Below are 13,108 nucleotides of genomic sequence, written 5' to 3' on the forward strand. Positions count from 1 at the left end.
GCAATAAGTTAAATTAATTTCCCCACATCAAGTCTGTTTTGCCTGTGAAAGTAATGGCTGAGTGATCTCCCTGACATGATCTCAAACAACAAGCTTTTTGTTGTGTTTTCTTTCTGTCTTGTTGGTAGATAAGGAGTGAGTAAAACATCTTGGTGGACATCTGGTAGTCAAGGTCAAACCACTACACTATACAAAATTCCATCTCATTGAGCAGTGCTGTCATTCTATGTGAAGACAGTCAGGCCCAGAAGTGGTCAATTAATGCTAGATCTCTTGAATCATTCTGGGGTTTTTGCATCTAGGCTTTTATGAGATATTTTTAAAACACTGTACAAGCACTGAAACTTCCGCTGTGCTGAAAAAGTCTGGATCCAAGTACCAGAGCATCAAGGAAAACTACCCCATACTGCATTCTGTCAATACTCCCCAATTTTACCTAGAAGCTAACCCACCGGTAAGGCCTTACTTGCGGCTTGAAGCATAGCATCGTCTGAATAAGCACGTGAGTACTCAGCGAGACCTTCATCACTGCGTATTTGGCGGCTGGACAGGAAAACTGATTTCTTCTCAATCCCCCCTTCCTCTGCCCCTAATGGCTGGAGCCTGTGGCATCGCCCTTCGCCCGGAGCTGCTCCCCTCTCCCCCGCACTGTAGCATCCTCGCTAGGGTGCCTCACTAAAGCTGTTCTCCCTGTAGGCAGCAGCATAGCACTGAGCAAATTCCTGCTTTTGTTTGGTTGGTTTTGGTTTTGTTGCACAGGAATGACCTGCGAACAGCCCTGCTTTCTCTATAGACCTACGTGAGTATTTATTGCTTCACGCTTTGGTAGTGCAAAAGACTCGCACAGTTGTTCTCAATTTCGATGCTGTAGCTCTGGAGAAGAACAAACTTTGGCACGATCTGTGGAGATCTGCTTTTCCTGTTTGGTCGTTGTGGTGTCATTTGGTGTGGGGATTGGTTTTTTGTTTGTTTGTTTGTTTGTTTTCTCCGAAGCAGGAATGGTGAGGGACTCCCTATTCTTTTCTCCCCTCTCTGTATCCCTTACACTCCTCAAGAGGGAGTAGGGAACCCCCATCTTCTTTGTTAGCTACCTTACGCTCCGCGCTCTGCTGCCTACTCCCTGCATGAGAATGAGATACTAAACGCGCAAATGCCGCTTACCAATTTGCCGTTTTTTCTGTCACTAGCTAACAAGTTTCCTCCCCCTTTTCTTCTTTGCCCCGCCCATGCAGTCGCGTGCCCTCGCTGGCTTTTGGGGGAGGGGTGGGGTGAGAGCGTAGAGTTGTATTTCCGCAAGAGTTGCTCCCCTCGCGGCTGTAGGGAGGTAAAGCAGCAGTGCTGGGGTCTTGAGGGATTACTCTAGGCACTCAGACGGTTATTATTCAGAGCCTGTCTGCTAGAGAAATTTCCTAAGTACTAGCTGCACTCCCCGCCAGACGGAGGCGCGGGGAGGAGGAAGTCGTCGCCACCTCCCCGGAGTACTGCGTTCGGCGGGGGAGGTGGAGGTAGGAGGGAGTGAGGCTCAACATGATGGCGGCTGAGGCCGGGGTTGAGGAGGGCGGCTCGGTTACGGCTGCCGGGATGGTGGGAGCTGCTGGCGGAGCTGAGTCGGAGCACTACCCCACGTTATGCCGGGGCAAGGAGCTGGGGTCGCAGGGCCCCTTCCCGGCTGGCTCTGGCGGGGACAGCCTGGGCGCTGGCGGTCCGGCGTTGTGCTCGGCGCTGGGGCTTCTGGCGTTAAGCTCCGGGCCTGCCTCTCTGGCGTCCAGAGACGTACTATCAGCAACTGGACAAAGGCCGGAGGTGTCTGGAGAGGTGCTGCTCCCACCCAAACCCAGCACTGTCGCCTTTCCCCCACTGCCGCCGCCGCCACAGCCACCTTCCTTGGCGGGGGGGCTGGGGATTGTGGATGAAGGCGACTCGTTGGATGGGCCCGAGTATGAAGAGGAGGAGGTGGCCATCCCGCTCAACGCTCCCCCAACAAACCAGTGAGTAGCAGCGTTTCTGAACCCTATCGGGTGTCCGCCACCCCTGGACGTTTCCCCCACGGGGAAGAGGGGCGCCGCAATGGGCAGCGCGGCATCAGGCCCACACACTTTCTCAAACTCCTGTGGAAGTGTCGTAGAAATTTTTCATTAGGTTATGTTTGGAAAGAAAAAAAAAATTGAAAAAATAAAGTCTTCGTTAATATTTTTATTATACTTTTCCTTCCATCAGCTTGATCGTGATTCCTACAATGCTAGTTATATAAAGAATCTTGCGTTAGAGGCGGAGTAGTTTTTCAGTTATATTTTGCGAAATAAAAAAAAATAATATAATGTTATATAGAGTTAATGTAACTGGCAAGTGCACTAAACAATCTTTGGATTTGACAATGAACTAATTCCAGGAAGTTTGCAGATTTACATAGAAAGGTAGCAAGGCTTGTGTCCTGTTTTTACTGGGATAGTTAATTTTCTTCCCTGTAGCTGGTATAATGCTGTATTTTGGATTTAGGACAATAAGGTTGATAACACATAGATGTTTTTAGTTGCTTCTAAGCAGTGTTTACACTCAGTCAAGGACTCTTCAGCTTTTCATATCACCCCACCAGCGAGTAGGCTGGGAGGGAACATAGCCAGGGCAGGTGACCCAAACTGGCCAAAGGGGTATTCCATACCATATGGCATTATGCTCAGAATATAAACTAGAGGGAAAGTTGTCTAGGGGTTGCTGCTCAGGAACTGGTCAGCAGGTGGTGAGCAACTGCATTGTGCATCACTTGTTTTGTATATTCTAGCTTATTAGTGGGGGGAGGAGTGAGTGAGTAGCTGTGTGGTTTTGAGCTACCTGCCAGGTTAAACCACGACAGCTTGTATTGGAACAGCCCTCAAGTAAGTACCTTATTCTCCCCAAAATGAAACAGTTTCAAAGGCTTAAATAGCTTATGTTGGCATATAGAAATATGTCATTTCTCAAGTTGTAGTAGGTATAGAGAAAAACATGGTTTCAAGGTAGAGGATGGCAGATATATTCAAGGTATAGGTCAAAATTCATCTGAAAACCCATCTGAATTTGAGTTCATTTTTACCATCTTTCATAACTGGTGTTGGAGAGTTCATTTCTGTAATTTTAAATGTTTGTTTGTTAAAAGTAATCTCTAACCATGGCAGGTTTTCTACTAATCCTTTCCTCTTTTGATTTCTTGACTTTTTGTGAAAGATAATAAAGAATAAGACCTTGTTTTGTGAAGACAGCGTTTGAATAGTCCTAAAGTTTTATACTTCCGTAAAGAGCTAGCAATATAATCAGGCAGTTTAAGATAAAGACTGAGGAGGGAAATAAAGGCACATAAAAGGAAAGTCACTTCTTCAATATTGTGTATTATGTCAGAGAGAGACAGTATCCTGTTCTCTCTGAAAGATCAGACTGCTTTTTCTGTTAGAACTGGTCATTATGTATCTCAGAAAGTAAGGTTGTGCATTTTTCAAATATTTTTTAGAAAGAGAGGTAATTATTGGTGAACGATTTGATTTGAATGTATTTGATACTAAGTAATCATTATTACTTTCACAATTATAAGTTAATTTTGCTGTCAGAGTATTGTAACTCGCATTACAGCGTGAAGGTTAAATTTCATAGAAGAGGATACAAAATTTCTGACAAAAAGCATGACTGCAAAGGCCCCGATTTTCTCTGTTGGTCCATGAGGCTACTTAGCTTGTTAAGACAAAAGCAATATTGAAGCCTTTGCAGGACCAGCATAACTGTGGAGTTGAGTATTTGTTCTTGAAGGTCCTTCAATATAAACACATTTAGGCAGCAAAATAGATGTTGAAAATTGATTCAGAAACTTATATCTCCATCTGCTTACCTGTTTTTTCTTTGTAACTTATAATTTTTGTGACTTTTTTTTTAAGTTGTTGGCTAATTAAAAATAATCAGAATTTCTTTTCTCTTTCATACATCTATTTTGATACAAAGTAATTTTTTACCATTGTCAGTTAAGTAATTTAAATTAGCTGCATGTTGATAGTAAGTTTTATTCTTTCAGTCCTGATGTTTTATTTTGGAAGCGTACTTTGTAGTCATACTATCTGTTTTTATAGAATTGAACTAAGATCTGTCACTTTAATATTATAAGCAAACACCTAATACACTTCCTCTTTTCCAAGTACCTCAGGAAAATGGGAATAAATTTTAATATGATTAATTTTGTAGCAGTGGGAGAAGCTTGTCAATATGTAACAAATTCTGCTAATTAAAATACTCAAAGTCCAAAGTATGATTGATTGATGTTTCCCTTTGGTCTTTGTAACAGCCTAAGGAGGCACTGCCAAGATATAGGTTCAGGATACAGTAAGAGATGCTAGACCAAAAAGCTTTAGGGATAAACAAGCTACTCCTAAATAGAGATCAGTAGTACAATTATCTGTGTTTTTACAACACATTCAGTAATTCACTAGTACAATTATCCAGGTCAAAACAACAGCAAATCCAATCATTTACCATTACTGGGCTATGCTAAGGCTTACATAACCATGGTTATGGAGCAGGGTGGCAAGAAGCAGGGCGTGGCTTTTTTGGATGAATGACACAGACCAGCTGATGCACTCAGGGAATTCAGAATTCCATGATTGGGCTGACCTCTTTAATTGTTGAATTGTGGAAGCACTATATGGACGTGTTAACCAATCAGCACACATCCTACCTCTGTTTCAGTTCTGTCCTTAGTGTGCAGAGGGCATGCAAATACTGTGCAAGGCAATGCACCACAATCCTGAATGAGACTGACTTAATGATTGTGTGTTCAGTGTATACTTTTTCATTTGAGTATAGAAGTAGTATGTTTCTGCTGTAGCTTAATGGTAGGTGGGAGGCACAGGATGCTAGGTAATAGAGTGGACAATTCCCTTTGTGTGTTGGATGTTTTTCTCTGCACTATCTACCCCATCTGCAAAGCTTACTGCTAGAGGTTGATGGCAGTCTGAAACGGTGTTACAGAAATGCCTACAAAGTTAAAGAATGAATGATACTTAATTTACTAGTAAACTGGTGATATGTGAAATAGTTTAGTTGTTTATGTATTTGAATAAAAATCTTAAAGTTGACAAGTTATATCTTAGTGTTGCATTAAGATGGCAAAAGCAGTTCCAGTATATTCCGACACAATTCATATTTTCATATGGTGTTTCTTTAAGTGATGAATATCATGTTGAAATGAAAATCCTTTGAAATCCTTTGATAACAGAAATCCTTTCCATGGTAGATGTATTGTTACAGTCACTCTTGGTATCTGTTGAGACAACATTAGTGAGAAAAAAGGAGAGAGAGCTGGGTAGAGAAGTATTTAACAAATGTGGTTTGAGTAAAAGGAAAAAAATGTTTTGTCTCAATGTAGTGTGAAGTTATAATTTCTTCAGGTGAATTTGTCAGAGGTAGCAAGTCCAGAGTTCTGCAGCATTTGTTTATTTCAGTAGCTAATAAAATGTTTTTCTGAAAGTGCATAGCTTTACAATAATTATTGAAGGCTCTACTCCATACCAAAGAATAAATTTCTACTGCATTGAAAACTGAGGGGAAATACTATTGGCATGTTTGGACTCTACATCTCTAAGCAGCCTGTGTCCAGTGCTCAGTCACCTTCACAGTAAAAAAAAAAAGTGTTTCCTCATGTTAAGACAGAACCTCCTGTGCTTCAGATATAGCCCATTGCATGTTGTCCTGTGACTGAGCATGGCTGACAATAGCCACTGTAATCTTTGCATTCTCCCTTCAGCTATTTGTATATGTTGATGAGATCTCCTGTGCTCTCTTGGCTAGACAGCCTTTCCTCATAGGAGAGATGCTTCAGTCCCTTCATGGCCCTTTCCTGGACTCACATCAGTATGTCTGTGTCTTTCCTGTACTGGGGAGCCCAAAACTATAGACATAGGACTCCAAATGTGGCCTCACCAGTGCTGAATCACCTCCCCCAACCTGCTGGCAACATTCCTCCTAATGCAGCCCAGGATACCATTTGCCTTCTTTGTAGCAAGGGCACATTGCTGGCTCATATTCAACTTGGTGTCCACCAGGACTCCCCAGGTCCTTTCCTGCCAAACTACTTTCCAACTGGTAAGTCCCCAGTATGTGTATTAGTGCCTGGGCTTATTCTTCCTCAGATGCAGGATTTTGCACTTCCTGTCATTGAACTGCATGAGATTCCTGGCAGACCATTTCTCCAGCCTGTCAAGGTTCCTCTGGATGGCAGCATGACCCTTTGGTGTATCAGCTGCTCCTCCTGGTTCTGCAAACTTGCTATGGATATGCTGTTCCTCATTGTCCAGATCATTAATGAAGGTGTTAAACAGGACTAGACCTAGTATTGACCCTTGGGGTACATACTGGCCTCCAACTACATGTGCTGCTGACCACCACTCTCTTGGCCTTGATGTTCAGCCAGTTTTGGTCCACCTCACTGTTTGCTTATCCTGCCCATATAACAAAAGCTTCTCTATGAGGATCATATGAGTGTGTCTCGGTCTGAAAGACAAATGTCTGCCAAGGAAGGCGGAAACCTCCCTTGGAATGGAGAATAGGACCCTCTTCTGTCCGAATTATTATAACTTTGAAATTAAGGGGCTTTCAGGCAAGATATGGGAAAAGGAATAACAGTTCTTTACTAGTATGTATAACAAGGCAAACAAACAACAATAATGGCAACAACAACAAACAAAACCACAAACCCAGTAACAGCCTTCTCTCGGCTGGCAGGCACTCTCTCCTTTGGTGTAGTTATGGTCGCAGCTGGCAGGGGCGATGGTGGCTCCCCAGCCGGGCAGGGCAGGTGCGATGATTTCCCTGCGGCTGCAGGGGGCGCTGTGGCATGAGTTCGGCCGTCTCTTTCATGTGGACAATGGCGGATGCAGACGGCGGAAAGGGCTAGAGGAGGGGCTTCCTTTACAAACCTCCACGGGCAGCCGATCCCGGTGCCCCCTCTGGATAGCAAAAGGAGCTGTAGTAGGGATGTCGGAAGCACCAAGCTGGAATGGCAGGGACAAGCAATAAAAAAAATCCCGGAGTGGTAGACGAGATGTATCAAAAACTCAGCAGCTGTAGCTGGAACCACGGGACGTCCCAGCAGGCAGGGGTTGCGGGGTTACAGTGTAGCAAAAAACCCGGAGCAGTGGCCAAGAAAGGGCGGGGGCCGGGCAGTGGCAGCCCGGCTCCCGAATCCGGCAGGGAGAGGCTGCCTTGGAGGGGAAGGGGCTCGGAGATCCCGGGGTTTCCCCTGAGGCTCTCGAGCAGATGATGAAGGGTCCTTTGGTGCGGTAGGGTGTTAATAAGGTCCCAGTGCAACGGCCGCTCCTACGAGCAGAGCTCCACTCACGGTAGAAGGCAGCTGGAGACGGAACCTCGCAGTGGTGGCGAATTCTTCTCTCAGCGATAGCAGTCTTTTTCCCCTCTGGAAGCCGAGAAAGGAAGAGAGAGCTAGGAGCTGCACCCAACCCCTTTCCCCAGCCCAAATCTCATAGTATCTCTGCCCTTCTCAGAGAAACCCCTCAGCTACCACAGTAAAGCCAGCTGCACTCCTCCCCCTTCTCTGTGGTTACTTATTTTGTTTCTCTTAAATACCGATCGTTATTGTTTTTTAGCAAAAAAATGGGAGAAAATTCCATAAGAGAAAGAAAACAGGAAAAATCCTACCCTCCAACAGAAAGATAATGTCAAAAGCTTTCCTGAAGTCCAGCTAGACAATATCCACTGCTCTCCCCTCATCTGCTAAGCCAGGCATTTAATCATAGAAGGTTATCAGATTGGTCAAGCAAGACTTCCCCTTTGTGAAGCCATGCTGACTACTCCTTGTAACTTCTTGTCCTTCACCTGTGTGGAAGTGGTTTTCAGCATCAGTTGCTCCATCACCTTCCCCAGGGATCATGATGAGGCTGACTGGCCTGTAGTTCCTTGGGTCCCATTTCTTTAAGATTCAGGTGACATTTGCTTTCTTCCACTATTTGGGCACCTCTTCCAATTGCCATGACCGTTCAGATATTATGTAGAGTGGCCCTACAATGATATCAGCCAGCTCCCTCGGTGCTCATGGGTGTATCTCATCAGGGTCTGTGATCTTATGTATGTCCAGTTTGCTGAATTATTTCCTGACTTGATCTTCTTCCAGCAAGAGTACATCTTTCTTGCTGCAGCCATTTTTCTGGTCTCTGGGACTCAGGATTTCTGAAGGCCAGTGTTATGATCTGGTTATTAAAATTATTAGAAATGCCTCTGCCTGAATTAAGGTGCAAACAAGACCATATGCCAAAGTCAATAGTATGGGTTTTATTTAATAGTAAATATGAGAGAAAGAGAGACAAAAGAAGAGAAATAAATAGAAAAGAAGTAGGGGGACAGAAAGAGAGTGACAGAGAGAGAATAAAGAAAATATCACCATCTGTGGATCCCAGCAATGTTCCATTGATCCTCTCCAGCTGGTCTTCTTGGTGGTGAAGGTCCCCCAAAAAGCATAGAACCCGATGGGTTAATATAAGTAGTTCATGATAGGTAGGAAAACCCAGGCACCTGCCTGGTGGGGGGGGCTGTTGCCATTGTTTGACAGGCTCCAGATTTGTTGTATTGCGTGCAGTCCTGTGCTGCAAGGCCTCAGGAATTAGTCTGGGGGGACAGTTGAGGGGGGGGTCTTTGATGGATTAAGATACCCCCTCAGTTGTTTCTCATAAGAATGTCCCATGGATGTAGCCTTCCTAGGGTTGGGGGTTCCATAGCCAGTTTGCGTAAGGGAGGATGGATGAGTTCACTGCCCCTGAGCAGAGGTTACGACTCACTGAAATTTCCTCCCACCTTGGTTGTGGGGGGAAATCTGTGCAAATCTGCTCCCAGCAAATGGATCTGTGGGCTACGGCCTCCCCCACCCCAAAACAAGCCAGAGATGATTCTTAGCATGGCTGCTGAGTTTGGCTCTCATTCTTTTCCTTGTTTACTTGTTTACTTCTCCCCAGGCCTGAGATGACTGAAGAATGGGTTTCCCTTTGTCTAATCTCAGCAGTTTGACTTTCAGTCCAAAGTTATAGTCAGGCATCTTTAGGGAGGGGTAGGCTTCAGTGGCTTCTTTATACAGTTTTGCTATAACGGGCAAAATTATTTTATAACAGTGTTTTAGGCATGAATCATTTCAGTCCTTGACAGCTGGTCTTGCCAGTAAAGACTGAGGTGAAGAAGGCATTCAGTACCTCAGTTTTTTTCCATGTCCTTTATCACCAGGGCCCCTGCCCCATTCAGCAGTGGGCTCGTGCTTTCCCTAGTCTTCCTTTTGTCACTTGTGTACTTATATAATCTCTTCTTGTTGCCTTTGGTTGAGGTGATCCTTGAATATTAACCAGCTTTCTTGGGCTCCCCTTCTTTCCTGGGCATTATCCCATGGGACTCTTCCAAGGAGATCCCTGAAGAGGCCAATACTGCTCTCCTGAAATTCAGTATTGAGATCTTGTGTTTTACCCCCCTGAATTCTGCCATGTAGTGGTCACTGTAGCCAAAGTTGCCTTTAGCCTTCACATTCCCAATGAGCCTCTCTGGGAACCTCCTTGACTGCTTATGTCCTGATGTGTTGGTCTTCTAGCAGATATTGGGGTAGTTTAACTCCCTTTGTGGATCTGAGTCTAATTCTAACTGTCTGCAGCTGTGATGTAACTTGATTTTAGTGTATGAAATTTCTCTTCTGTTTTGCAGTTAAGTTAGTTAGAAGGTAACCTTTTTTCATCAGGTAACGAGTGTTTCTTACTACTGCCTGTTTTAGAATTGCAGAGAGACTATAAACACCTTATTTTGGGTAGTTTGCTGATTTCTCCAGATTTTATAATTTGAGTACTTGCAGAATAGAATTATATATAAATCTGGTTATATTTTGGTCTGAATAGATAATATCAAAAATACTATTTTAAAACAATGGTTAGGAGCAGCAGAACAAAATTGTATTTTAACCTTATATTGGAAGTGAAACAGTAAGTAAACTGAACATAAGTACATGTATGAGCATATAGGAAAAAAAATAGGGAGGCCAAAGCTCAGTTAGAATTTAAGTTGGCAACTTTTGTAAAGGATAATAAAAATGTTTTTACAAATATATTAAGGGCAAAAGGAAGGGTAAGACCAACCTTTGTTCTCTAGTGGATGAGGGAGGGAACTTAGTAACTGCAGATAAGGAGAAGGCGGAAGTGCTGGTTGGTAGATGGTGTCAGGGAGCAGAACGGTCCCCCTGTTATCCAGGAGGAGGCAGTCAGAGAACTGCTGAGCCACTTGGATGTTCATAAATCTATGGGACCAGATGGGATCCATCCCAGAGTGATGAGGGAGCTGGCAGATGAGCTTGCGGAGCCGTTCTCCATCATTTACCAACGGTCCTGGCTCACTGGTGACGTTCCAGATGACTGCAAGCTGGCCAATGTGATGCCCATTCACAAAAAGGATGGGAAGGAGGATCCTGGTCATTATAGGCCATTTAGCCTGACCTCAGTACCTGGTTAGGTAATGGAACAGTTTATATTGAGTGCCATCACAGCACTTAGAGGGTGGCCAGGGTATCAGACCCAGCCAGCATGGCTTTAGGAGGGGTGGGTTGTTTGACCAACTTGGTCTCCTTTTATGACCAGGTGACCCACCTGGTAGATGCGGGAAAGGCTGTGGATGTTGTCTATTTGGACTTCAGCAAAGCCTTTGACACTGTCTCCCACAGCATCCTCCTGGAAAAGCTGGCAGCCCACGGCTTGGGCAGGAGCATTCTTTGCTGGGTTAGGAACTGGCTGGATGGCCAGGCCCAGAGAGTGGTGGTGAACAGTGCTGCATCTGGCTGGTGGCCAGTCACCAGTGGTGTCCCTCATGGGTCTGTGCTGGGGCCAGGTCTGTTCAATATTTTTATTGATGACATGGATGAGGGTCTTGAGTCTTTCATAAGTAAATTTGCAGACGACACTAAGCTGGGAGCGTGTGTTGATCTGTTGGAAGGTAGGAGAGCTCTGCAGAGAGACCTGGATGGATGGGCAGAGTCCAATAAGATGACATTTAATAAGTCCAAATGCTGAGTCCTGCATTTTGGCCACAATAACCCCTTGCAACACTATAGGCTGGGGACGGTGTGGCTGGACAGTGCCCAGGCAGAAAGGGACCTGGGGGTACTGGGGCTTATGCACTTCACCTGCTAGCATACCTTATTGAGAAGCATACTATCATGCTATATTTCTTCACCTTTTGTTTTCCTTTTTTTTTTTCTTTTTTTATAGTGGAAGAACACATTTTCTGCTGTTAGATCTTTTTGTCATAGGATCATGCCTGTTGTTTCAGTGATAAATTCTTAGGAATTCTGCGGTAGTTTTCCCTTTTACCCCATATCTTCCTTTCCCCTTTAAAAAAACAATCAAAAAACCCCCCATTGGTATTTAGGCACAATAAGAGGATAGAGGAAGCATCTTATGTCAACACTGTGTTTGTGTTGCATAGAAGTATTCCAGTTAAACAAGAATGGCACCAATAAAATTTTACGGGTTCCTGACAAGATCTTTCATATTCTCCGGCTGTCCTAATTATTTTTTATTTTTATGTAAAATGCTTGATGACTGTGGAAATGAAAGAAGTATGGGGTTTGTTTGGGTTTTTTATGCATAGGTCTATATTTAAATTATGTTTTATATATTTATACATATACTGTTTGGAGTTGAGGACTGTTATTAGATTACCTCCTTAATGAAACTTGTTATTTGAAATAGTCTGGGATTATGTCAGTGGAAATAGCTATTGGGAACATCTTTGAAAAAAGTACAAGAAAAGCTGAGTTGGATAAACAGAGACCTTGATAAGTTAAAGGGCTGGGCAATCACCAACTGTATGAAATTTAACAAGGACAAGTGCCAGATTCTGCACCTGGGACAGGGCAACCCTGGTTGTGTGTATACACTGGGAAACAAGAGGCTGGAGAACAGCACCACAGAAAAGGACCTGAGGGTCCTGGTCGATGGCAAGTTGAACATGAGTCAGCAGTGCTCTGGCTGCCAGGAGGGCCAACCATGTCCTGGGTGCATCAGGGATGGCATCACCATGTAGTGAGAGAGGTGATTGTCCTGCTGTGCTCTGCACTGGTGCGGCCTCATCTTGAGTCTTTTGTGCAGTTTTGGATGCCACAATATAAGAAAGATATAAAGCTATTGGAGAACATCCAAAGGAGGGCTACAAACATAGTGAAAGGCCTAGAGGGGAAGCCATATGAGGAACAGCTGAGGTCACTTGGTTTGTTCAGCCTGGAGGAGAGGAGACTGAGACAAGACCTCATTGCAGTCCTCAACATCCTCATGAGGGAAGTGAAGGGGCAGGTGCTGATCTCTTCACTCTCATGACCAGTGACAGGATCCAAGGGAATGGCTGGAGCTGTGTTAGTGGAGGTTAGGTTGGATATTAGGAAAAGGTTTTTCACCCAGAGGGTGGTTGGGCACTGGAGCAGGCTCCCCAGGGAAGTGATCACAGCACCAAGCCTGACTGAATTCAAGAAGCCTTTGGACAATGCTCTTGGGCATATGGTGTGATTCTTGGGGCTGTCCTATGCCAGGCTAGGAGTTGGACTCAGTGATCCTTATGCATCCCTTCCAACTCAGCATAGTCTATGATTCCATGAATTGTTGCCACTTGTCTTAGTTTAAGGGACGGGTGTCTGCCAAGGAAGGTGGGAACCTCCCTTGGAATGGGAAATGTGACCCCCTTCCCTCTAAATTATTATAACTTTGAATTTTCGGGGCTTTCAGGCAAAGATATGGGAAAATGAATAACAATACTTTATATATATATCTATATTAAACAAGACAAACAAACAAGAACAGTGGTAGCAACAAATAAAACCAGAAAACCAATAACAGCCTTCTCTCGGCTGTCAAGCACATTCCACTTTGGTGTAATGATCACAGTCGGCAGGGCCGCTGTAATGATTCGTCCATAGATGCAGGGGGTGCTGTGGCGCGAGTTCATCTGCCTCTCCACAAGGGTAATGGCAACTCAGCCGGCGAGAGAAAGAAGGGGCAAACTCACGGGGGTCAGTTGGTGTCAGTGCCACTCGGGAAGCTAAATAGACTGCAGCAGGAAAACCTCGAAACAGCAG

The 13,108-nt window shown here is 44.5% G+C and overlaps 1 protein-coding gene across 1 annotated transcript in view; it reads left to right on the forward strand.

Moving 5' to 3' along the window:
• The first annotated feature begins 1,527 nt into the window (after positions 1–1,527).
• Positions 1,528–13,108, forward strand: part of LOC134431479 (ras GTPase-activating protein 1-like) — a 126,227-nt gene continuing 114,646 nt past the window's right edge. The window contains exon 1 of the mRNA XM_063179491.1: positions 1,528–1,988. Coding sequence (XP_063035561.1) covers positions 1,528–1,988 — 461 coding nt within the window. The remainder of the gene's footprint in view (positions 1,989–13,108) is intronic.

The sequence above is a fragment of the Melospiza melodia genome, chromosome W, assembly GCF_035770615.1.
Source record: "Melospiza melodia melodia isolate bMelMel2 chromosome W, bMelMel2.pri, whole genome shotgun sequence".
In the NCBI taxonomy this organism is placed as follows: Eukaryota; Metazoa; Chordata; class Aves; order Passeriformes; family Passerellidae; genus Melospiza; species Melospiza melodia.